This window comes from Grus americana, unplaced genomic scaffold, assembly GCF_028858705.1.
Source record: "Grus americana isolate bGruAme1 unplaced genomic scaffold, bGruAme1.mat scaffold_812, whole genome shotgun sequence".
Lineage (NCBI taxonomy): Eukaryota > Metazoa > Chordata > Aves > Gruiformes > Gruidae > Grus > Grus americana.
Window position 1 is genome coordinate 35,175 of NW_026562017.1, and position 27,789 is coordinate 62,963.

Consider the following 27,789-nt stretch of genomic DNA (forward strand, 5'->3'; position numbering starts at 1 on the left):
ATGGTTTGAACTGTGACAACTGATGCAAGTATGCACTTGAATGTCATGCATTTCCAGTGTATTCTTGCTGCTGTAGTGGGCTGTTCGATTCCCTTTATAGCAGCACTCTCTCTAGTTTCTGCTACATTCCTGAAACAGAACAAACTGCCAGTGTAATCCATGAGCCTTCCTGCTCCCTGCCCTGAAAAATGTTGCCAAAGCTAAAAAGGGAAAATGCTTCCAGCAGGGACTCCAGAATTACTTAAGTGATGAGAATTTATACACTGGGCTGTTAATCTGCTGCTGCAGCCTAAAATGTAAGAATACAAAAAATATAAGCACAGTGATAGGATGGTTCGGCAGTTTTCCTGTGACAACGATATCTCGAGAAATAATCTGAATGCAGTATGCGACAGTGCAGAGTAGGATTATTAATTTTACTGAGTTGCATAGTTATGAGTCATGTCAGCTCTCATGCAGAGGTTTGTGTGGTAAAGTAGTTCTATCATGAAAGGTACTGGCTGGAACTAAGGGAGGGCATTAGTTTTATTTGTGGTGATTTGTTTCTGGGGTCATTAGCACTCGAGTAAAGGTAGAGTGAAATGCATATTCTGTTTGCACCTGGCCTTGATTTATAGGAGAGGGTTTTCTGTAATCGGTTTTGCACAATCCTAGAACTTGCATGCTGTATTGGAAGAATGTTTATTTTGCTTTGGTTATTTTAGCTCATTATTTAATAATTATTGTTTTAATATTAAACCTCTCCCTCTACAATTATTGTTTTTTTTTTTAATAAATAATCCTTTGATTATGTGCAATATACTTCAGAATCACCTTTTCATCCATGGTTTCCATTGTAATTTGTCGATGGCTATAGAATGATAATGCCGAGCTACCTAATACAGACACAAAATTGTGAACAAAAACATAAAGGCTTTTTGGGGCCTTTCTAAAGATTTGGCCTTTAAAATCTTCCTCTGGAGTTCAGACTTTCTTCCTTCCTGGCATAGTGATAAATCCTCCCACTTTCACTCCATTAGGGAAGAGAACTGAATCACAGTTTTGAATCAAATGCTTAAGAATTAGCCCAAGATCAATCTGGATGCTTACATGCCATTTTCTCACTTTGTTTCTTTTGCAGGATTTTAGTAAAAGATAAAAGGTAAAGCAAAAACATCTGCAAAGCTATATTAATCTTCTTGTGAAACTAGACAGATAACCTGCCACGTAGAGAAATCTACATCTTTTCAGGGCCTATATTGTATCTTAAAAAGTACCAAGTCCTACAGGGTTAATAGACAGGAAACTGCAGCTGCAGCCGGCTAACACGGAAGTCAGATTTTTGTGTAACAGCCAGCCTGAGCAGGCCGAAAGGTGGGGGCCGGGGGGGGGGGGGGATTCGAGAACCCAGGCTCTGGTGTGATACTGGTATTTTTGGTTATGCTCTGCAGCAGTTTTGTAAACAGGGAGGGCATGCACTGAGTGGCAGCAACCCTCTCAGATAATGCAATTTCAATTGTATAATAGGTTCTGTGGAAATGAGACGTGAAGTTTTTCCTATTTAAGGCTCGGCTTATCATAGTATCTAAAGAAATCACACTGTCCGTATATGGTTGCTACGGTAGGTGTCAATATATTTAAATTCTGCAATAGGAGAATTCTCTCTGAATTTTCAGTTACTAATTTCATTCCGTCCTGTGCATGTTCACTTTCAGTATGTTTTGCTCTTTCTGTGGCCTTGCTTTCTCCATGCAACACGTTGCAGAACACCAGCAAAGTGAATTTAGCGTTTTGTTTATAAAGAATAGCTTTTGTGACCTGGGTGAACTCTTCCTCCTTCAGGTTTAAAATATCCAAATGCCTTCAGTAATGGCATGTTGAGACACATTTGCTGTGGCAGGCACTTCGCGATCACCTCCCTCTGCTTGAAAATCTGTGTATTTTATACGAGGAGTGCACATTTGGGGTTTCTTTTCAAGTTTCTTTTGCTGAAACGGGCCTAGCTTAGCCTGTCTTCTCTATGCACAGGATGGCTCCTGCTTGCCAGAGCTGCACAAAGATAATCGCTCAGGAAGTGTTTCAGCCAATCCCCTGAAGCTTTACATTCAGATTTACCGAAGTAGCCAATCCGGGATTAGCTTTTATTAGGAAGACAGATCATCAAGCTGAAGTGCCAAGCCCTTTCTGCCTGAGTACTGAGAGCCTGTCCTCCATGTTTTATAAGTATTGACATAACACTGTGTTAACAATGCATCCACAGAGGTAAGCCTTACTTTTTAAATTTTTTTTTCTCTAAGACCTATGAGTTGTGGGTTGAGAGTGTGATTCTCTGTGATTTGTTGTGCAAAACTCACACCACAGCACTTTATTAAGTTGGAACTGTTTAAATTTGCTTTCTTGGGTCACATGGTTAGTAGCCATTAGCCACAGCTTTATTTTGCAGACTGGCAAAACCTTGGCATACCTACTTCTTCACAGGAGGATGGTGTTTTTAGAGTTTATCAAGATCCTGGTATTCCAAAGAAGCTTTCTCTCTCTGAGCAGTTTGCCAGCACTATTGTCTGTTGTGTCACATGCCTGCTGAAGAGAAAATGGAAGCTAGGGAGCAGATGCATTTAACTGCCCTACAGGGAGTCAAGCAGGGATAATGGCAGACAGAAGAACAGGCAAGTTTACCTTTCTAAACAGTGAATGGAATAGCTAAGATAAGTTATCTGTGAGAAAATATGGGATTTTTAAAAACCTAGACGTCAGCAAAAACTGCTAATGGCAGATTGTAGATATTGGGCCTAGGTGGTGATGTGCTGTTGCATCATGTTTTTTATGCAGTTTCTCTTAACTTAAAATGATTATTGAACTTTTTTTCTTGCAGGAGTAATTAATACAACGTGTTTTTCTTTCTGAGGGACAATGTATGGTTAATATTTTGTTCCTTTAAAAGGGAGTTTTTATGCTGCAGATTTTGGAAATGGGTTGCTGCTCAATAAAATGCAGCAGTACATCTGTTTACAAATCTGATTCTTTATGGAAAACGTTTTTGAACTGTTAGCTTTCTTCTTTTACATAGTTCAAATAAACTAATGTACCTTTTATCTGTGCCTTTTTGTTTTACACTGTATCAGCCACAGTTCTGTCTTGTGGAGTCCAGAGGATATAAAATCATGTGTGGTTCATGACAGTAGTACATGTTGTTCGTTCTTGGGTTTTGTCCTTTTTTTAAAAAAAAAACTTTTGGTTTAATGCTACGTAATTATTTCAAGAAATTCCTTTTTGATCAATTCCCAAATCTGCCAGCCTGTTGTATCTTCTTAACTGGAAAAATGAGATGGGTGCTTGAACAGTTGGTAAGTAAGCAGCATGCTACTCTCTGAACATTTTTAATAGTTTTCCAAACATTTTGTTTTTACTGGGTCAGTTATTCCAGTAGATGAAGTAATGTTAGTGGTTAGTTGTATAAAAAATTAGATTTGCTTAGCATCCATTTTAAGGGACATGTACGTGTAAACTGTTCCAATTTGAATGCACTATTTTTTTGATAATTTGCCTCTAAAGTTTGAAGCTTATACTTCTTATTTACCTCAGGCCAGTGAAAAAATATTCTACTTGCTGTTCGTTCATAGATCATTAATTATCATGTTTGTAGGGTAAAGCGCATTTTCGTTGTTCCTTAGGCTTTTCAGGTGTGATGAAAGTGCTAGTACTCAGCAATGAAGTGACCTTATGAAGTAAAGTAAATAATGCTTAATAAGCATATGTTTCTGATACTATACAAAGTATCACTTCAGACAAACTTTCTTGTTTTATAACTGAGAACATTTTGTGTCCTTTATTAAGATTTTAATTGTAGTGCTTGCATGCTTGTTTTAACAAGCTGTTTGTCAGTGATCACCAGTATTGTTACAAGAGCAGAGGAAGGATGCTCTTTTGTGCTTTTAGTATAATTTTTGCACTTGTTTTAACAGTCCACACACATTTATGATTTTAGGAAAGAACTTAGAGCTAAGCTAGCTTTGCAAATGACTGCACCTGGGCACAGTTACATGCTAACTTTTATAGAAGGTTGACATGTATTTGATACCATTCTGTAACATAGCAATTTACCTCTGGTTACTTGTTTGCCAGTGTAAGTATCTTACTTCGCTTAACAGCCTCCCCCCCCCCCCCCCCCCCCCCCCCCCCCGCCCAAGGATTAGATTATAAGACTATCTAGTTCAGTTTGCAACCTGAAACACTGCTGGGCTGTACCGCTGAATTTCATGTGATAGCATTTTGGTGTGTAGTTTTAATGCATTTTTCAGCATACATAAAAGTGCTAACACAGTTAAGAAGTTATTCTGCTTTTTGTTCTTCGGTTGCTAAAAACAGAAATTACATTTGGACATAATTTTCCTAGCAGTAGTTTGTACACATTAGCAGTTTACTTTCAGTCTTAAATAGTGCACAACATAATATTTGTTTAATATGAGGAAGCAGGAGTAAGTGATCTGCAATCAGAAAGCTTGTATTAAAATGGCTCCCACAGGTTTTGTTAAACTAGGATCTGTTTCAAATCTGCACCTCCAGACACACTGCTGACAGTGAAGCATATTTGTCTAAGCTGCCCTTGTGCATGTAATGAAACATAGCATCGTGAGTCTGTTAAAGTTCACTATTTTTAATCACTCAAATGTAATTCTTTTATAGTTTACAAAAAATAAATGTCTGCATTGCAGCAAGATGTCTGAGGCAAGGTAGAGACAGCAGTGTTGTTTTACAGATCAGCCCAATCGCGCTGCTCCATGGAGTACTCGAGCCAATAGAAGCAGAGGGTAGGTTAAAGATTGACAATTGCAGTGGCAAGACTGAGAGGGGCCTTCTGGAAATTTCTACCATCTTTGTTCCATCTAAGTAAAGCAAATTCAGCCAAGCTGAAGAATTTCATGTATTTTTGGTGCTTTGTCAAGGTATGATGTTATCAGTCACTTTCATAGATTGCATTCTAAGAAGCACTCTGTGCCGTTTTTTCTACTGTTCAGGACAGATGGAATGTGGGGCTTTGTTTAAGTGACAGACGTGGATAAAAGCACGTATTCTTCCTACCCAAGATTTTACAGGACTGGGTCTTGTTAATATCACAATTAGACAGGACATGGATGAAGCAATGTAGCTGAGGTTTATTCAGCTTGTAGCAAATGATCATTATTCTAATGTAACTAGCAGTTAATCGTATAATTGCACTTTAAGTTTTCTGGCTACTAAAGAATAATTTGAATTGCCCAGGATGAATATGATTAGCCATTATTATTTAGTGCCAACATCCAGTTACTTTTGTAATTAGCTGGACAAAGAATGCAGTGGGGGAATAACAAAGGAGTGATCTGGATAATAAATTATGATGAAAACAGGAGCTTTTTAAAAGCTACATGCGTCTTTCATTCTTTGCAGGCAAACTGTTTTATTTGGAAGCTAAATAGTGCTAGGAAAAAACTGAGTGATTTCTTTAAACAAATGACAGTAGTTAACATACTGAGAATGAAAAAAATGCAGAGTATAAACCACTTCAAATGTGATGTTTCCCTCCTCCTCACATCAGGCAGGAGTATTGAAACGTAGGGGGAAAACTACGTTGCAACTAAGGAAGCATGTAATAAAAGGAATTTCATGCTCAAAAATCATAAATAGGTGTAGATTATATTACAAATTTAGCCCTTGATATCAGTGTCTACAAACTTCAATTGGCTCAACTTCCTGAGCTGTCTTCCATTTTGTGATAGCACTTTTGCTTGATTTTTGGGGCGGTTTTTTTTTTTCTTTTTTTCCCTTTTTGCTTTGTTTTCAAGTGTATTGGCTATGTGGATCCAGTAGCTGAAAAGTGATAGGTCATGGTCAGTTTTCCATAGTAATGGTGCCACTCCAGCATAATTGGTTAAAGGGTGATAAATCTCAGTAAAAGCTCTCTTCTTCTCTGCCTGTAATTCAGGGTATTAATATGAATCTCCTAAGTATCTTGGAAGATGAACATAACCTTTGCCCATGTAGAATGTAGTAGACAGCAATTTTCAAGTTTTGTTATTTGTGGATCCCTAATATTTTTCTCATAGGCACGTGAATCTCATTATAGTGAATTTTAGCCTGTTGGACTAGGTTTCATTTACTTAGTTATTGTCTGCAAACCCCTTAGTAGTAGAACACTGGCTTTGAGGGGTCTGCAAACCAGAGACTGAAAACTATTGTTGTAGGCCATCAAGCTTGGCCCTTTAATAAATATGTTTAAAATACTTTCTAAATACAATTTAATAAACATGTCTTGTATTCATGGGTTAAAGTCTAATTTAGAAAGAGCTACATAGGAACTGAGTTTTATTTGATAGAAGTTGTCTGTCATTCTTTTGTTAACCCTTTATTGCCAGTTGTCACAGCATCTGTGTTTCATACTGTGAGATTAAAACCATCCTGTAGCAGCATGTTAACATCTTCAATTTAGTCAGTATCAACCTTTACTTTCAAACATGATTGTTCTCAAATTATGTTTTTAGCATCTGAAATCTATAGCTATTCTGGTTGCCTTGCTTGGGCCTCAGCTCTATAGTTTATAGTCTTAAAGAAGACAGTATGACACCAAGGATCTCCCTCCCCTGATTTTCTCTTTTGTGGAGCTATTTTGAATGCACACTGAATAAGAAGAAGGTTTTAAAAAGAACCTATGTGTTTTTAAATAAATAAAAAAGGAAAATATATATATTTACTTTGCTTGTTATCAGACATAACTAGCTTAAACATTGCTGTATCTAAACAAGCATTTTGTGTATGTTAATTGCTTAACACAAATGAGCATTTTGCAGGGAGTTCTGCAAAGGGAAATGTGAAATATGAGGTGCTCAAATTGGAGAGTGAATCTAAAATTGAGTGATTTCCTTAGTAACCTGTGACTTCACAAAACTACCTATCTTGTGCCTTTTTAGTTAAACATTTGGATGTCAGGTGTCCTTTTGTCATACTTTACCATTTCTGATATTTAGATGCTTGCTTCGAATATAGCACTGCTGTTTAAACAAGAGATACTGTTATTGAATAAACTGCTACCATTTTAGCTACAGTACAGGAATGAGGCAGTGCAGTGCTGTCAGACGCCATTTTAAGAATCCTGCATAAATAGCATAGCTACCGATGAGTAAGAGACTGTTATAGGTGAGTGCTTATACAAAGCTGCTATTTATTCAGCAATGGCATGCAAATATTTTTTTCAAATTTTTATTGAATGCAGTTTTTTGAAATCATTATTTAGAATTGCTACTCACAAATGGGATATAGGAGAGGCAGGAATTATCTTAAGGATGAAATTCAGTTTTAGTGCTTATAGTCTTAAATCAGGGGTTTTTTTGTTTTGTTTTCTATTAATTAAAAGGAAAAATGACTTCCATAAATATATAGTTCTTGATTTTAAATGAATGTGTTTATTCCCTAATGTAGTTCTAGATTGTGTATGTGAGCATTAGCTGTTTCGAGTGGTTTTCCAAATCTGTCAGTTTTTCTTGGTTAAATGTCAAGGTGCAGTAGTTCATCTGCAACTTTTAATTGCTCTTTGTAGTTAATATAGGTTAGAGCAGCTTTAAATATTTTTGTATGTGTACATTTTTTCAGGTAAGTACTGCTACTAGTACAGGAATGATTTTCCTAAACAGAAAAGTCAGTATTTTATTTACTGGTCTGAAATTTGAAAAACTGAATTTCCTATAGAAAACCCCCACCTTCTCTTCAGTTTAATAGAGAACATACTTAAAAATTAGGCAGCTAAGTTCTTTTTGCATTTTTACCTAAATATCAGTAAGTCTTGTATGTTTGCAATCTTTTTTTTTCTTTCTGTCCCCAACTATCCCCAAAGGAAAAACCTCCACCCCTTCTCCCCTCATTCAAACATTGTAAGATAATTTGTATGAAACAAATCAGTTTAACATTTTAGAAAACAATTTCTTCTTCTTTTTTTTTTTTTGCTAAGTTTTATCAATACAACTAGGGAAGTTTTAAATGATTAATTGGTGTTCTAGTCAATTGATGGTGAAACTGGCAAAGCTTAAATTTCAATTGTGTTCTTTAAATATGTTCCTCTGTGTTCATTCATCTTAATGAGGAAATAAGAGTAGCTTTCAGAATGACATAAGGTATTTATTGTATTCATCTGCGTACTTAATTGAATATATACCAGTATCATTTCTAATCAGCAACCTCAGAGCATCACATTCATAGTACACATGCATAATAGTAATGCATGCTATCTGAAACAACAGCTCTAAGCCCTGCAAAAATGAATTCTCAAAAGAAAACTCTCTAGAATAGTCTATTTGGTTACACAGTTATTGTTTCCATAGAACTAGATGCTTGTTTATAGTTATTTTGCTGCTGGTTTTAATTTTCTTTTTATTTTGTTGTGGGTAATGGTAAGGTACCTGTCATTAAGGACCTGTTTTTCTTGAATTATTTAATTTGAAACCTTTTGCTAATGAAATTTCTCTGTTTAGAAGTTTGTGCTTTATAAAGCATTTTCAGAATGTTGCTTATATGGAGCAAAGGTACAAAGGTGAAAAGATGTGTCAGCTTTAGAAAAGTTACTGTAAACTTGCTGTGAATTGCTAGCATGTATTTACAAACTTGAGTCTTAAATATTACCACTACAATCATCACTGCCACCATTTAAACAATGTCATGTTGTGCAAGTCATAATACATTACAGCAAATAAAACAATGGGAGATGCTTCTGAAGAGCTGTGAATTTTAAGTGTCTTTTATAGTTATGTCTAATGCGCTTGTTTAACTGTTCCCCCCCAACATTTTGATTTCTTTCAGAACAATCTCAGTGATTTTTCTTAATAAATGTTTATGCCCTTAAAAGATTGAGCAAGATTAATTATAGTAGAGAATATGGAGATGTAATCTGTTCCTGTAAGTGTCAGGTTTTGTAGTATAGTAGATAATTGCTGAATTTTGGTTTAGTTGTGGGTGACACACAGTGTGCATATGTGAGTATAGGATATATGTACCTCCATTGCTAAGAAATATGAAGAACCTTTGTGTCAAGTGGTGAATGCATTTTTGAGTGTTCATTTATGCTTCAAATCTTTGGGAAAGCTGTCTTCAGGCATCTTTTATGTGATGTATCTGAGATGTGTCAAGTCAAGATACTTTGTTCGTCTTAGAACTGCTTATGAAGAATGTTTTTCTTATCTCTATAGATCTATTGAAAGAACACTCAAAAAAGTGATGGGGGAAACTGGCTGAATTTCCTAAATTAAACTCATTAGATGGGGAGAGTCAGATTTAGAGCTGAAGAACCCTCATATGCTGTAACTAATGCATAGGAGTCCTGACCTGTAACACCCCCGCAGTGCTAGGTTTGGGCCCACAGGTGCAGAGCATCTTCAGCCAGCTCTGTAACTTCACCTGCTACTTTGTTCAGGGATGTAGGAACAGTTCCTGCTACTGTGTTGCTGTACTGATCTGTCGTATCCACTTCTCAACTCAGTACCTTTTAATACTGACTTGTAGCAACTACTGTATGTTGCTTGTTGTATCATGTTCCCCTGAGGTTGTGATTGTAACAAAATGGCACCTGATAGAGTTGGATGAGTCTGGAATGTTATGATTGCTTTAATGTAACTTAAATGTGAGCTGCTGCTGAAAGGGTATATTACTCTCTTCTTGCCTTCCCCACATGTGGTACCCTCCCATTTCCTCTTTTCTGCACATCCAGCTGCACACTGAGGTAGATTACAGAACTGATTCAGTTAAAATGAACCTAATTTCTGGAAAAAGAGGTTAGGGATTGGGGAAACCATTCCTTTTAGTAGCAACCTGTGTAAAATGATCTTAAGGCTTCAACTTGAGTCTCATAAAGACTTGTATGTCCTAGTCTGTGGCTGAAACTGGACCTATATTTTAAAACCAGGTAATATGTACTGCCAAATTGCTTCACTGTTGACAGAAGTAGTGTGTATTATTACATATTTATCTGTGTGCATTATTAATCATATGTACATGATGGCTTAAAAATATGTTTTTTGTTACAGTTCGGTGATATTGAAATAGGATTTTATAAGGGGCACGGGAAGAAAAAAACAATGCAACATGGGAAGAGAACAATGAACCCATCCTGTGAGCCCATCCCTTCCCATAGCTTAGGAAAGAGAATGGGCAGAGGCAAGTGGTGCATGTAATGTTTTGGTGTCTGCAACACACTGCCAGCTCCTCTTTGCTGGAGGCCCTCTGGAAAAGGGTGTAACAAATGTGCAGTATAATTGATCTGCCCATGCATAGTAAATTGGTGACCATTGTAGTTTGGTCAACTCTGTTACGCATTTAATCTGCCCATGCAAAATAAATCTGAGAAGCATTGTGCTACAGTCAACTGTGCTACAACACATTTACCATAATTCTGGTCACATGGGTACCTTTCCTTGCTACTGAAATAAACAGCATAGTCCATGAGCTGGGAGATTGCATTCTGGTAGAATAGAATTTCCCTTCAGTATTTTATGACTTTAAAGACCTTAATTTATAAAGTATTGCTATATACAAATTACAAGTAAAGAATAGTGATTTCTGCAGTTCACAGATCTTCTCAGCTTTGGGTCTTCCATACATTGAGCTTGGTTAATTTGTATTTAAAAATTTTGCTGACATAACTGTCCTGTTCAGAAGTGTGAAATGACTTGCAACCCAACGCCCTGGTAGCTGATAGTTGATTAAAAGTAGTTTTGACAAATACCAGACTAAAAAGTCCTTCTGCTGGTAAGTTTTACTTTGTTTAGGAAGCTACTTTAACTTATACCAGTAACAAAACTTATGCTAATATAAATTGTTTGTCAGGCTGAAGAGTTTCTCTGATATAAATGTAACCAACTCCTCAGTGTTGTTTCCAAGCTCTGATTAGCTGTCTCAGGCAGATTTAACCACAGTGGCTAAAGCAAAGGTCTCTAGCTGTCCTCTTGGCCTCTGTGGTAGAAATAGCTATCCCTAGAGCTGGGATGGCTGAATGGAACCTCAGTCCGCTCCATAGCAGCAGTAGTTCAGTCTGCCATATTAATGTAAACTGGTATCAGCAACAACTTACATTAACAGACTAGACAGTAAGTTGTCACTATGAAGGAAAAGTTCTACATCCCATTTGGCTATTGTGCTCTGGTGATATTAATGGACAACTCTGATACCTGCTTCAGGCACCATAACCTCATTTGTCTATAATTTTTAATTTGGGCTTGCTAAAACATAATTTGTTTTCTTTTATCTTTCATTGACAATAGTCAGATCTCCGAAAACAGGGTGTAACTCAATATTCATTCTAGTTCTTTTTTCTTCTCCCTCCCACCTTCCTTCCCCAAACTGACTTAACTAGCCAAATTAATTATTTTCTTGAATGGCATCACTAGAAGAACGTAGAATATCAGTAAGTCAGATATAGTTTGTCCTCTACTTAATAATTTAATCCTGCCTGGAGTGAATTAAAACTGTCCATGCAAGATTGAATGGTTAAATGATAGTAGTGACTCTGTTCCGTTTACTCTTTATTGTAGTTAATAATTGGTGGAATTGTATTGCCAATAAATTATAAATATTCAGTTTTCTGATACATAATCTAGTTTCAAAATCCTTGAAATTATTTAATAGTTTTTTGAAATTGCATGTTACCTTCTCATTTTGCAAGCTGTTCTGTGTTGCTAAATCTGTTACTTCAGCTAATCTGTTCACTGATGCTGGTGAGTGTTTAAATATTAGCAGGCATCTGTCCACACAGTTTATAGAGGCCTTAGATTAGGAGCTACAAGAAACAGAATTCCTGTTTGTCTGTCACATACAATTTATACATACAGTGACATAATCTTCAATACATGTTACAAGATTGTCATTAGTATGAAAATGTTACCCTTGTAATTGGTAACATGCAGCACACATGTGTACCTGGATTGTTTTTCTCCATGTTCTGGTCAGTGTATACTCTGGCAAACAGCAGACCTTTAATTTCATCAGAAACATGAATATACTTGTATTTGACAGTGTTATGTTGAACTTCTGTATGTGAAGTTAGACATGGGAATAATACAATCTATAACTATTCTAATTCACCTTTGTCAATCCTGCAGCTTGGCTGAAGAGGAAATAAAGGCAGAGCAGGAGGTGGTGGAGGGGATGGATATCTCCACTCGATCCAAAGGTGAGTAAGAGCGAATATTTCATCTGTGTTCTACAACATAAGAATATTTCTAAACCAGGGTAGTGAAACTGTGTAATCTACCATGAAGTTGCTCTTGAGTGAAGACTCAAGACTCATTTGTATTTTTTTACAATGACTATTGTATCATTATATATCAAACCTCCTACACACACACACACCCCGGTCGTTATTTATGATTTATAAATAGCTGACTTAGGTTAAATGGTGAAAAAACATCAGCCTCATGTATCATCTCATTTATCATGGCTTCCTTTAAAGTACTTTTAGATTTGCAATATAGGAGAAAATAGTAGTAGTAGTAGTAATAGTAATAATGTAGTATTTCCTACAGTAACGAATCCTAATTTTCCTAAGAGTAAACATTGTACATTTCTGTTTCCACAAAAATTGGTCCCCTGAGCAGTATGTATTTCATGGACATTTATGTATCTATCATATTACCTTGACATGAATTAAACTTGATAGTGGAATTGCAGGTGACAGAGAATTTCTGTCCGTCTGGTTTCTGGAGTTTTGCCTATGAATGAGTTACTACTGGCACATAATGTTATCTCTCAGTATAAAGAAAGCCAAATATGTAGCCATCTATATCGATGTAAATATTCCCACTGTCACTTGCAGTGCGAGGACAGAAATGCCCTTCAATTGGGATATTGCACATAATTGTTTACTCCAGTTCATTGTAATTGAGTGCCAGCTGCCTGTTCATTTCCTTTTGTACTTGCAGCTGACTTTGCAGCTCAGTTTACTTGAAAGCCGTTTCTGTAAAATGGCAGCAATGGTTACTACCATTCTCTTTAAATTCTGGCACATACCCACTTCTTCATGTTTGTACTACAGGGGTTATAATTCTAGTTAACTCTGAAAGTGCAGATGTAATTGCTTTGAAAGCATGGCATCATCTGCATTCCTTTGTTTTTTATGAGGTAGCTTGGCTAGATAACATGGTTATGAAATTGCATTTAGGTCTTATTTGTGTTAATGGACAGTAAATTTCTTGGTTTAGTTCTCATGGTATGGTTAGATGAGGTAGTACATATGATCTGACAGCTCAGAGGAGATTCACTTGCTCCTTTTGCTGCTCCTCCCTGTCCTTTTCTCCCATCTCTGCTTCTGGTCTTGCATGTCAGTCTCCATCACTGGACTGCTTTTGATGTTTATCTATCTCTGTATTTCAGTTTTCTAAGCCAGCAGAAAGTAAACTATTTTTTTGTTGTTTAATGGTTGCTGCTGAATGGGGTAAGCTCCCAGCTTTGTACTCCCACCACTTACTTCCTTTGTGGTGCTTGTCAGATCTCAAACTTTCTAACCAACTTAAAAACTGAAACACTTTTCTGCTGTTGTAGTGACCAGATTGTCTCTTATATCAAGTTCTTGTACTCACCAAACTCTTTCACAAACAAAGGGGGTAATTAGATGCATGTAGCTGCCCATGAAATCTCACCTTCATTTCTCCTTAGAAAGACTTTGGCCCACATGTTAGTACTAATATGGATTTCACATGCATGAAGTGAGCTAAACTATTACTTATGTCACTCTGACATAATCAATGTCTAAAAGTAGTTTATGAGTCTGATAGTTATTTACGTAGATGTCTGCATTTTAGTGCTGCTGCTTTACTCAGCCCAGAAACAGGTGTATGGTCTGTACAAAAAGTTGTAATTCCCTTACATTAGTTCCATTAGTTCTAGTGCTGGTCTGACCTCAAGGTGTACTGTTTCAATGAATGAAGCCCACAGGAAACTTTTTACTTTTTTTTTTTTTTTTTTTGTTTTGTTAGGGTTAAGATGAAGTTTCCCAGAACAGTGAGCTGATTTAATACCTCATGATTATTGAAAGGGTCAGTCTTTCATCTCCCAGCCTTCTCAGCCATGTGATCTTGCAGCTCCCCTTGCTTTGTGGGCTCTGATCAATTCAAACTGGTCAATTTGGAGGGAGCTAACCTGGCAGAAAAAGACATACATTTTTACACTGAGTTTACTGTTGATACAACTCCCTGAATCAACTTATAGGTGAGCTCTGGTAGCTCATTCAAATGAGGGTAGTTTGGAAGACAAAGACAGGATCACCACAGTGCTAGTTTAGACTGACCCGAGCTGTCACTGTCTGGAAGTCACTGGTCTGTACACAGTAGGACTCTTGGTGTTTTAAACACCAGTGAGAATGATCTGAATGGCCATAGTAAAGATAAAACTTGAGAGGTTGAACTAATTTAATAATAATGGAGAATTGATATTTATTTAACTAGATACTGATTTCCTTTAATTGGTTTGTTGAATTTGACATGTATGTTGACAAAACCCATGACAGACCCATTCTAAGGGCAATAATAACAACCACACACGTCAAGCCCTTAGAGGTATATATTTTTTTCAGTGAAGAAGTGATGTGGGTTGTAAGGAAATCTGGAGACTTGCCTATAAGCTATCTTGCTTTGTTGTATTTCCAACCTAATCTATGAACCTATGGTAGAACTTTATACTAGTTGAATATGTGGTTTTGTGTAGAAAGTAAAAGGATTGTAAATGTCATCTGCTTAGTACAAGAGCTGGCCATATTATAGGCCTGTGAAAATTAACCTTTCTGGACTTCGGTTGTTTGGATTGAGACAAATTTCTCTGTTAGTTCAGTGCAGTGTTTCTGTAGCAGAAAAGTCACAAATCAGAATTTTAAAACTGTTGTTATACTCTGCATAAGGTAGAAAAAGTGCAGCAGGGTTCTAAACTGATGGGATAGTGGTAACACTGTTTCCTCTTGTAACATTAATTTTGTTCAGAATTTTGCTTTGTGAGTTTTAGAAAGGATGTAGATGAGGAAATTGACTCTGTATAGACAAACCATTAAGGGAAACAGACAGCTCTTCTTGGTTTGTTTGGGGTTTTCAATGGTCTGAGAAACCTGTGCAGGAGATCAATCCGTGATCGCGCTTGTCCTGGAAAAAAAAAGCTGATATGCTGCAAGTTTGTAACCTAACTTAGAATGATAGAACCATAGAATGGTTTGGGTTGGAAGGGACCTTAAAGATCATCTAGTTCCAACCCCCCATGCTGCGGGCAGGGACACCCTCCACTAGACCACGTTGCCCCAAAGCCCCATCCAACCTGGCCTTAAACACTTCCAGGGATGGAGCATCCACAACCTGTCTGGGCAACCTGTTCCAGTGCCTCACCACTCTAACAGTAAAGAATTTCTTTCTAACATCTAGTCTAAATTGACCCCCCTTCAGCTTAAACCCATTCCCCCTTGTCCTGTCACTACACTCCCTGATAAACAGTCCCTCACCATCTTTCCTGTAGGCCCCCTTCAGGTACTGGTAAGCCACAATTAGATCTCCCCGGAGCCTTCTTTTCTCCAGGCTGAACAATCCCAACTCTCAGCCTGTCCTCATAGGAGAGGTGCTCCATCCCTCCAATCAGCTTCATGGCCCTCCTCTGGACTCACTCCAACAGCTCCATGTCTCTCCTGTACTGGGGCCCCCAGAGCTGGACACAGTACTCCAGGTGGGGTCTCACAAGAGCAGAGCAGAGGGGCAGGATCACCTCCCTCGACCTGCTGGTCACGCCTCTTTTGATGCAGCCCAGGACATGGTTGGCTTTCTGGGCTGCAAGCGCACACTGCCGGCTCATGTTGAGCTTTTCATCAATCAATACCCCCAAGTCCTTCTCAGGGCTGCTTTCAATCCATTCCTTGCCGAGCCTGTAGTTGTGCTTGGGATTGTGCCAACCCACGTGCAGGACCTTGCACTTGGCCTTGTTGAACTTCATGTGGTTCGCACGGGCCCACCTCTCCAGCCTGTCAAGGTCCCTCTGGATGGCATCCCTTCCCTCCAGCGTGTCGACCACACCACACAGCTTGGTGTCGTTGGCAAACTGGTTGAGGGTGCACTCGATCCCACTGCCCATGTTGCCGACAAAGATGTTAAACAGTGCCGGTCCCAGTACCAACCCCTGAGGAACACCACTCGTCACTGTTCTCCACTTGGACATTGAGCCGTTGACCACAGCTCTTTGAGTGCAACCATCCAGCCAATTCCTTATCCACCGAGTGGTCTCTCCAATTTAGAGACAAGGATGTTGTGCGGGACAGTGTCAAATGCCTTGCACAAGTCCAGGTAGATGACGTCAGTTGCCCTTCCCTTATCCACCGACGCTGTAACCCCATCATAGAAGGCCACCAAGTTTGTCAGGCACGATTTGCCCCTAGTGAAGGCCTGTTGGCTGTTCCACTACAGTTTGTTTGTACAGCTCATGTGAGGCCATATCTAAAGAAAGTTGTAGGAAAATAAATTACGTTGCTTTAAAACCAATTAGCCTGATGCAGACCTCTTCATGAATATTCTTGGTTTTGTATAAGAAGTTTAATTTTAATTGCTATAAATCAATTCAGTTCAGTTTAAGCTAAGCTGAAACATGCATTGTTTAATCTGTAACAAGGGTGTTAATATAGCCCTTGAATCGGTTTAAGTAAAGTGATATCAAAGCAGCCTAAGCTGGTCGAACTGCTCGATGCAGCAGTTTTATCTACTTCCTTCCATACCGAAGCTGGCAGGAAACTAACTGAACCATAAAACGCGAATGTTTTTCTGCTAGCTTAGTGTGTTGAAATGGCTTGGTAGACTGCCAGAACTGGTGTTAGAGGGCAGGAATATATACCAGTTGGGTGCAGAAAGTATAGAGCTTTGTTAGCCAGCATTTAGATAGGGTTAGGCTGTCATGAAACTAGAGCTTAAAGCCATAGCTGACACTTCTTACTTAATGCTTTATAATGATGCTTATGCAGTTGCATAGTAAACTATATCAAGCAGGTGATCTAGCTGAAAATTGATTGGTTTTTGTAGCATTAGTTTTTGCCTAAATCATGAACTGATTAACCCTATTATTACATACCTGTGCCTGTCTATAAAAGGTATGGGGACAGACATCTGGTGAGGTGGGCAGGGGAAGAGGAGGAGAGTTACTATAGAAGTTACAATTTAGATCTGCTTATAAGCTGTGCATGTGCAGCATTACTAAAGACGTTTTAAAATACACTACTCTCTTGATCAGAACAAGAAGGTATAAGGCATCTGAGAAGTGGAAATGGAAAAAGACAGCTTAAAGAGAATAAAAGGAGTCCAAAACCACAAAATGGAGTCAGCAGTGGATTGCTGTTTAACCAAGGAGAAAGGCCATGGATTAGATTATTATAATATTTTGTCTTCTGCATATGATACATTAACATGTCTGACAGACACATCTTGTTATATTTCTGTTCCAGCCCTATGGCCTACTTTTTAACCTTGTTTATTAAATATTTCAAGATGGGGCTTGCAAGGCTTTCGGGAAAATTTTCTGAGTATTTCCAGGTTGTGGTTCCAAAGCAGCATAACCAACTTGTTTGGTGCAGTTCTGTCTTCACTTGCACTTTTTTGCTTTGGACAGCAGTGAATTCTCCACTGGGCTTTTTCATTCTATTAACCTGAAAGAATTTTTTACATTTTTTATTTTTAATTATTGGGTTAGTTGTCTGCTAGTTTATCTTACTTACCTGCCACCAGTAGTTAGCTGTGGTGGTGGATGGATTTCCATGAGGATTTCATATGTTTCAGCTAGTACTGTAATCATTGCCTGTCTAGTGACTGGTCAAAAGGAGCTCTTTATTCTTCCCATCATCAGTCGTATATTTCCTTTGCATCTATGCTGGCTCTTAGCCAGTCCTCTCTGAGTCAGTTAAGGACTTGGGTATGGAAGTAGTTTTCTACCTGCTTATCTCCCTGAGCCAGATTACTAAGGAGTTGGACAGATGTCATTGCTAGGAGCGGACAGTGACAGCTAGTCATTAGATGGTCTCGGCTTGTCATAAAATCATGTACTGAGATGCTACTGCTTAATGGTGAGAATTCTGACTTTTACAACTTTTGCATTGCTGCAGGCTTGTGTTTAATAAGACTGGTCTTGGGGGCTTCTCTCAGTGGTGAGGTTTGGATACTTTGAATATAAATGCAAAATTACTAGTAAAATGGAATGTCCAGAATATGTTACATATTTTGTAACAGTTTCATAATAGTACATTGTGTATCAACTTTCTGTGCAGTGATACCAAGTATTCAATCACATAAAGGCGAGATTCTCACTAGAATGGGAAAAGTAATTTGAGAATCCACCAGTGAATAGTAGTACACCCTGCGGCTTTTCTCTCTAGTGCAGAGCCCTTGTTACTTACTAATCAACAGGGGGTCTCCAGGAGTGACTTGGGGCAGCAAGTCCCCCTACAGCCAGGCTCTAGCTTATAAACAGACTCTTACATTGCAGGGTGTTGGGATGTGTTTCTTTTTCTTTATCTTTCAAAGTCCGACAATGAAGAAACCAGTAACAGTGTCTTTTTGTACTTGTGTAAAATTGTAATGTAGGAGTTCATCAGGATTTACACAACCATGGTTAACCTCTGTTATTTATTACATTAAGCAACTGGATTGGGTTAATTGCATCAGTTGAAGTTTCTGGAATGTAAACAGGGCTTTAGTGGTTGATTGCAACTGCATCATGTTTCAAAATTCTGGCACAAGATTAAAATGTCTCAGAATTGAGTATAAGTTCTAACAGATTTGTCCATGATTTTAAGTGTTTTGAAGATAATTAAGCTTGCTATAGTATTATAGGTAATGTATTTGAAAAATCATAAATCTATTAGCAACCAAACCATACAGGATAATAAATGTAACTGAGAGACTTCACTGTTCTGGAATCCATATAAATTATTAATTGAAGTCTGTTCTATCAAATCATACTCTAATGATGCTGACAATGGAGTTAGCATTGCTCCTTTTTTCTTCCGGAATTCTTCATTGATTTTCCTCCACACCATTTAAAGTACATGCATTCAGAGCTTTTGAGGAGGAGGAGGAGGAAAGAAGAGAGAAGTGACAGAAGTCTAGGTGGAAGGCAGTTTTCTGTTTTTGTTGTTCTTCCTTCTAAAAGCATAGTTACACTTTTCTGTGGGGTAGTGACAGCTTAAGCAGTCTTCAGTCACCTTTGTATTCTTGTACCTTTTCTCATGCTGCCTTCTTTTTTTAAGCTAGCCTAGCTGTTTCTTACAGCCATCAAATGAATTCTTCATGAACTGCTTTCATGAGATTTTTGTTCTTTTGTTCTGTTACATTTCATCTAATTTAATTCCTTCATCTGATTCACCAAATGTTGGCAGAACTATTTGTGTCATAATGAAAGGGATAGCACGGGATTGGGAATGAATGTTAACAGAAGTAGCCTTGAGCTGGCTCTGTTTAGGTAACACTTCTGATGAGTGTCTAACTTACATAGAACTATTGACTGGGTTTCTAATTGGAAACATTATTTGGAATTTTGCATATTTGTCTCACTTGTGTTGAGATATCAAGAACCTGCTTACATCACAGAAAATTTTTCTTGCTGTAACTAAGTCTCAGCTTACTGATATCTAATACATTTCCTGGAAGACTAAAATAATGCTTTCACTGAAAAAAATACATTGCTGTTTCTGGCTCCTGGAAAACTAAAATGATTGTTTATTTTACCATATTTATCACAACTCATGTTGAAAAGCTTATTTTTTGTTGTTGTTTGTTTGGTTTTTACTGTTTAAACAAATGTGTTTCTGAGTTTCCCTCTTCTCACTTTCTGAAAATTTCTGGAACACACAAAAAATTTCATTCTACAAGCAGTAAATATTACCACTTTAAAACAGCTCATTTTTTCGTAGGACGTGTATTTAAAATACAAGAAAATTAGGCACAGAAGTAATACTCTTCATGAAAATTTAGTTAACATGATGTAGTTAAGATAATTTTTGTTGTTGTTGTCTGTGCTTAATTTTGAAATATAAAACTTTTCTTCCCTTCCACAGCAGCACAGGGTGGTAATTGTTTGCTGACAGTAAAAAGCTTTTATCTTGCAATTTCCACACTTTTTGGGAAGGTTTTTGGTTTGTTGGCCTAACCTTTTTGTGAGGTTGAATTTGAAAATAATGGCGTATAGTAAGACTGATTTACTCAGGCTTTTCTTAATTGACTTGCTATCTATTGTGCTGAGGATCCAACAGTGAGGCAATATATGCTGATATGGTCAGACCTCCCATGCTCGTGTGCTCCTTCGTGTTAGCCACATTCTTTTCCTTGATACTGGCACTGTCGCCTTTGTGACTTGGTATGCCAATTCAGCTGAAATTAATTTTTGAGGTTTTTGTTGGTTTTAGTCATATCAGTTACCTAAACCATCTTGCTTCCTGGGTGAATGAATACCAGTGGTAGAGAAAGGAAAAGGGAAGAAAGTGTATCTGTGGAAGGATACTGTGAAGCCTTAACTTAGATCTGTGTAACTTGCTGTGGATTTCAGCTCTTGTTAAGGCCTTATTGGTAGAGAAACTAGTGCAAGTGTAATAGATACTTAGAAACGCATTATGTAGATGCTCTTTCGTTTTGGGTTTAGTCTGGAATTACTTTGATTGCTTTTAGCTTGAGCAAGTTTTTAAATTAAAAAAAGAAAAGGTATATGGAATGGAGGGCATAAGGAAGTGTAAGATGTCACTGTTGATAAGTCTTTGGTATTGAGCAGTTTATGCTGTGTTCTTATAGTAAGGCATCTTGATGTTACTTTTTTTCAGGAGGAATAACTTTTGGGTGTCATAGGAAAAACAAGGAAAACAACATTTTAGCCTTACATATTTTCTGAGTTGGCACCTGCTTCCATTGAGAAAAATGAGACTTCTCAATTAGTTGTCAGGTATTGTTACTATTGAATGCTTGCAGTACAGAACTTGGCAATGTATAGAACACAGAAAATATGGTTGTGGTCTGTGCTCTGTGTGCTGCAGCAAGATAAGATCCCTGATGTACAATAATTTCCTTTGGTTTTATAGTTTTTTCTAGGCTAAATTGTATTAAGTCACTATGGTAGTTTATCTGCTTAAAAACTGTTATCATCACATAAAATTGGACTTCTAAAATAGTCATAAAGTGGGAAATCAAGTTGCTTTACAGTTTAAGTATGCTTTAGTCTGTCCCCTGGGAGCAATAGTTACTAATCCTTTAGTCACATGATTGTATACTGAAACAAAAATTTTAAACTTCAGGTGAAGCTCAGGTTAACTTGTTGCTCCCCAATGGATGGTTTGCGAGAGTACTCATAGGTGCATATGTCAACCTCGGCAACGTTACAGAGCAATTAATAACCTAGTGATGTAAAAACAGGTAGCATTTAATGAGAATTTTAAAAGTTATTTCAGGTGCCTATTTTTTCACTTGTGCTGAGAACACGATTTCAAAATTTTCATAAGAAAGCAGAATCACACATTCAAAATAAAGAAACAAGAGGAGTAAGGTTGCTTGGCAAATTAATTCATTGGTACAACTGGTTTATCAATGAAATTTTCATTTATTGTTTTACTATAATGCCCTTTAGCACACAGAACATTTCATTTCTTATTAACCTTCTGAGTGCTGAGTAACTGCAAGTAATCTCAGCCTTTTCAGTTAGAAAAGGTGGGTGTACAACTTGATGCTTATCTGAAAACTTTGGTTCAGGTTGACTTGCTCAGTATATGACAGGAGTTTTGTAGAAGAAGCAGGGAGATTGCAGGGATACGTGCTAAATGGCGATGAGCTGGCATGGTGAGATACTCTCCGAAGTGAGACCATTCTTGCTTATTAAACACCCTTTTAAAAATATTTGACATAGAAGAGATCACACAAATTCTTGCTGTTCCTTTTTGGAGCAGAAACTTGCATCCACCTCCTAAGTCACCAAGTTATTGCATAGTTACAATTTGGTCTCTTTTGTTCTTTCCTCTTAGATTTGTTTCAACTTTGTTCAAGTAGTAATTACTAAGTTAAACTACATTGGGGAAGTGATACAGATTAAAAATTAACTTTCCTTCTGACAGGTTATTTTCACAGGGATAAATTTCTTGATCTGGTTCACAGCACAGCTACACAAACTGCTAACACAGCTGGAAGAGCCAAGGAGGAAGAGGCAGTGTGTGCTAAACAGGGCACTGCTGTTGAGAGAAATTCACACAAAATGTAACTTGAGCATTTTTTATGTTAATTAGAATTGAAAACTATAACTCAAATAATTTAAGTAGGTGCTACCATTCTTATTTTACTTGAACTGAATTAAAAGATTTTTCACATTATTAGGTCCCTCACAGATTGGTAAGTTCACAACACATAGTGATAGTTAAAGGCACTAAGCCTATTCCACTAGCACAACTAAATCTCAGAGAAAATGCCTGTGCCTTGATTGCTGTTTTCCTGTCTGTTCCTTAATTTTTCCAGTTACATCTTACATTGCCTCAAGAAAATATCTGCATTTCAATAACTTGCCAGTTTAAAAAAAAAAAAAAAGATGTATTTCAGGTCAGTTTTCTTATGTTATCTATCAGTCACCACTAGTTTATTTGAAAATCGCTAGTATGCTCAGGCTTGAACCACAGAAGAAAATTACGCTAGTTAAGTAGTTTTTTAATTCACTTAACCAAGCATATATGTCTGTGTGATCACTTGGTTAAATCAGAATTGAATCTGTACCTTTTCTGTTGAAGTGTAGTTTGGATTTGCCTGTGACTGAATTGTAATTGAGTTCTGGTTTAGCTAATAACAGTTTTCACCCTTTTCCTGACCCTGAATCAGTTAGTTCAGGAAAAAAACAGCATTTAAAGGTGAGAAGCATCACATTATAGGGGCAGGCCAATGATGAGGAACTTTACATCTGATTTTCTTTTTTCATACTTAGAGCCAAGGCATAATGTAGTGTCATAGGCAGCTTCTTTGTAAACACCACAATATGAAGCTGAAGAAAGGAAACAGAGATGCTCCACTGGTGGCAGTTTTGTGCCTGGGAGTTAAAAATGGAAGCCAAAGACCAGAAAACTATACTTTTCTGTTACCCTCATGGTTTAAGCTGTGCTTGCATATGTACAATTTGGAAATAAAAGCCTAAGTCTCTTCAGTGACTTATGGTGAGGGCTTTATTTGCTGGAGAGAAACTCAGGCTCAGAGATCCTTGCAAGTACTTTGAGGATGTTGTTTGCTGTAGAGAGACAATTCTGCAAATCTCTCTGCATTGGGAAAACAAGGATTAAGGCATGGTCACCACTTCACAGTAAGAGTAGTTTACTTATGGTTGCCTTTAGGAATGTATGGAAAGTCTCTGTTGAGAACTGCAAATTATAATAAAAGAAACAAAGGCTTATACAAGCTGCTCTGAGCCATGTAGTGATGGAAAGATGAGAAAAGATATGGTTGAGCTGGTTTTGCTGATTGCTCTGAATGCAAACAGTTCTCATGCTGAATAAGCTCTGTTCTACTTTAATGAAAAAAATAGAATTCAGAGCTTGTTTTGGTTTTAGGTTTGATCACTTTGGTTAAGTTGTGGGTTCTGGTTTAGCTGACGCTGATGCTGCAGTGTTTCTTCCAGGATAGCTGTATTGGCTCATCTCTATTGGATATATGAAGCATATGCCAGCCAAAAGAGTTCTTCTGCCACCTTCTGTGCATAATTAGCTAAACTGAAAAAAATCCCATGTCTTCTGTCAGCATAGTTGTACATGTATTAGGATTTTTATTGTCATAGTTGCATAAGAAGGGGAAAAAGCAGATATTTATATTTTTCACACATTTAGGTGACATACCTTACCTGGCAATTCTTTGTATTGTCAAAATCAGTCTAGATTTCGGCCTAAATGGAGTGAGTGGCAGATTTGCTTGAATTGAAATAAGTCAAGTAACAATAAAGGTGTCAGACACATTGTATTGGTTTAATTCAGCCTAGGCATGTCATAATATAACTGGTTCTAAATGCTGCCTACAAGTATAAAAGGGGAGGGGTGCAAAGGGGAAAAAAAAAATACGTTTCTTAGTGTCAAAGAAAACTCAAAACATGAGAAGTTTGTGTGTGCTTGTTTAAACCAGCTTAATTACATTTTGCCAAAATTTTATAACTTATGTCAACAGAAAAATTTTTCTGAGAGCCACTACTACCTTTCTGTTAGGCATCCCTACTGAAATAGCTGTGCCTATATAACTCTAGTGGCAGTCACTTTTCCTAGCATTGTTGAAATTATGTGTGGTGTTAGCCTGGTGCTGCTATTCTAAATGAATAAAACTCAGGATGGGAAAATATTCCTGCATTTCCTTTCTCTCTCTCAGATATATCTTCTTCCATCTATCTTTCCATATGTTTTTCATATTTATTTATAGTTTTCTTGATTCTTAATTGCTATTTTGACACATTACCAAGCTTTTGGTAAATTAGAAGATACCATATAACACCACGTTTTCCATAGAATTGTACAGAAAGAAATCAAAACCATGGCTTTTTTCTGTGCAGTTCTGTATTTTGGGGAAAAAAATTTAAAAGCTTTAGGAACTAAAAAAAAAAAAAGGTAATGTTCACTGCTGAGTAGGTAACATTTACATCTCTCGTGTCTGGACCCATCTGAAAAAAGCGTGATGCTAATTATCATAGATAAGATTGGTATTTTCACAAATTAATGTAAACTACTACAACTTTTCTGGCACAGGATAAGTTCTTCCACTACACTTTTTCTGTCTTTCTTTGTATTTTCTTCCATACATGTAAATAGCATATGTTCTTGAAAAGCAATTTAGTCTAGAAATATCTTTTCAGATTAATTCTTGAGCTTGCATCATGAGCTTTAGTGGCATTGTGGGATTTTTGGAGCATATTTTCAAAAAAATGTTTTGCTGTGTTAATAATTGCATGTCTTCTTGACATCGTTTCATTCTTGCCACTAAATAATACATTATTTTCAATAAACTTAAGCGTATATACGAGAATTCTAAGGTTAACATCAAGATTATGTCTTATGTATCACTCCTATTTTTACATTGGTATAATTTGCCCTTTTTCACAACAGAAAAAAATCTCCTCATAGTCAGTTCATGCTCAACTATTGTTCCAAATACTTTTTTTCTATTTAGAGAAAAGCATGTAGGTAGTTAATTTGATCTCCATTTGTGCAAATTGTTATTGTAGCCAATTTTTATTTCTCCTTATTGACTGTTTGCCCTCCTTGTTTGCACAAAATACAGAAATAATTTAGAAATCTAATCCAGTTCTTTATTGTGCCATAGACCCTCCAAGATTTGTGCCATGTGACAAATTACCTTACTTTTCAATGCGATTCAGTGTAACTTTTCAATTTGACAGGACATTATTCTGAATACAGTTTTAAGCTAAACTGTGGTTTACTAGCTCACTTGTATGACTGTCTAATGAGAAAGTGTCAGTGGCCATATTATGTGCGAGACTCTTTAAATGTGTTAAAATCACTCCGAGAGGAATGTTGTAGCTCAACAAAATTGTCTCATTCAATAAGTAGTTAAAAGCCAGATTCGGAGGCATTTGTGGGAGAGAGATGTTTGTCAGCTGCCTATGCGAAATGGTCTAGTGCTGTGGTTTTCACGTTTTTTTCCTATTTGGGGAACTTTCAGTATTTTTGGTGGACCTTTTTGTAGTTACTTTAAATCTATTGACAAAAGACATGCTCTGATAAGTTGATCCAGTTACTTACTGTTGGTTGTTCTGGTACCTCTGTTGTTCTTTAGAGACTTCAGCTGAAGTGTTTCAGTGAGGTTTTTGTGACTTGGCAACCTAAGACAGCTCAGTCCATCAGCCAGTGAGGCCTGGAAGGCAAAAATACAGACCAGGAGGGAAAGGGTATAGAATCATGGCAACCAGCAGTTTGATTGCTCTGGCTTTTGTCAAATAGTTGCCAAACACTGTTGTTTGGAAAAAAAACAACCCAAACAACACAACAACTTTAAGGTGGCATTAATACCAAAAGCAGCATTTCTCCTTCTTTCTATGTGTTTCCATCTGGTATAACTGCTTCACCAAATGCATTACAAGCATTTGTGTAGCTGTGCAGTGAATGGAGTCATAGAGAAAAAAAAAATCAGAAAAAAGTTATTTTTTAGACAAGTTTTATTCCTCAATTGTTTAGTGTGCAGCCACAAAACATTCGCTGTAGTACATGTGAGTAGGAGATTGAAAATATGGGAATGACTTTGGGAGTGTTCAGTTGTTTCTCTATTATATTGATGACTTCTGATCCCTGTGGTTTTATCTATTGTTTTGTTGCATGCATTAAAAGCTTAAGGAAAATTAAGCATGCTAAACCAACTCTGTAGAACTTTCACTTGTATTGTGCTCTATGATTGTCTATTACAGTTGGTTGCATACTTGATCTTTTGAAAAATGTCAGTAAGTTCTTTATAATTGAGCTGAGCATCCCACATTCATTAGGAATAATTTAAATTTTGTTCTGAGAAAATAAAGTTGCAAATGCTCTTATTTTTATCCAGGATATTCCTGATAAGCTTGTCAGTGACTTTTTTTTTTTTTAAAGTGTATTAACTCTTTTAAGGCTGTAAATAATTCCTTCTGAATATTCTAATGAACACAAAACAGTGACCAAGTAAAAAAATATGAATTAAAAATCTTTGAAGAAATCAGATAGTTTAGCATAATTGAAGGAGTGAAGCAGACATGAAGATCATCATAATAGATATTAATTTGATAGAGCTATGTCTCAATTTCCTTCAACTTTTAAAAAAAATTTTGCACGTTTCATAAAATGCAGTTCAGAGCCACCAGGGCTAGTTACGTTGCTGGTGTGATGAGTTTACACTAAGATGACAATCCATAAGCAACTGATACACAAGCACATGCTCCCTTCTTCAGGTATAGACAGCAGCTGTGACTTATTAAACTGCTCTTGCAATTTGCTGGTTTGAATGTGAGAACTCTGTGAGAGACACTGAAAAGTTGTGCCACTTTCTGCTGCTCTGTCTTGCTGTCAGAAGTTATTACTTGACTGGGAGTTTTGTCTTAATTTTATCTTTTTGCAATCCAATTTAGCAGGTACTACAAATGACTAAGTATTTGAGGTAGCATATTTATTTTCAGATTATAGGACAATTTAATTTTTCTATTGACATATTTCGATAAGTTTATTTAAATATGAGAAATAAATTATGAGGACTGACTTTTCTCTTACCATGTTTTAACTTCGTTGCTTATGTTTGTGAATTACATGAGTGAAGCTGTCAGGAACTCTTAATGTTGTTTCTCTGCTTTTAAAGTGTATAACATAAATTAGCATAGCGCTTTGCTAAACTACAGAAGTAGTTGTTCTTACACTTTAAAAGATACTAAAATTTGAGATTATATGAATGGCTAGAATGCTGTGGGAAAAGAAAAAAAATATCTAATGTTAATCTAAAATACTATATTGAGAATGCACTTAACAGTGGCATAGCTTAGCAAGTGTGTGCTTCTAGTTTTGTCAGTGACTGGGTGAAAGGCAATTTAGAATTTTTATTCTGTTCAGTGAGGGAGTGTAAATGACGAACCATAACCTTGTTTGGATGTTTTTTCATTGTTATGCAGTCTTCAACCATATTGTTTGTATCTATTATAGATCCTGGCTCTGCTGAACGCACAGCACAAAAAAGGAAATTTCCCAGCCCTCCACATTCCTCTAATGGCCACTCACCACAAGATGCATCAACAAGTCCTATAAAAAAGAAAAAGAAACCTGGTCTATTGAACAGTAATAATAAAGAGCAG

At 37.0% G+C, this 27,789-nt stretch overlaps 1 protein-coding gene across 1 annotated transcript; it reads left to right on the plus strand.

Annotated features, from left to right (window-relative positions):
- Window positions 1-1,475: 1,475 nt before the first annotated feature.
- LOC129201149 (MYND-type zinc finger-containing chromatin reader ZMYND8-like) lies at window positions 1,476-27,789 on the plus strand (the record flags this gene model as incomplete). Its single annotated transcript, XM_054812300.1, has 4 exons — window positions 1,476-1,600; window positions 2,008-2,241; window positions 12,090-12,160; window positions 27,641-27,789. Coding segments are annotated over exons 2-4 (234 nt in total), but the record flags the coding sequence as incomplete, so codon positions are not given.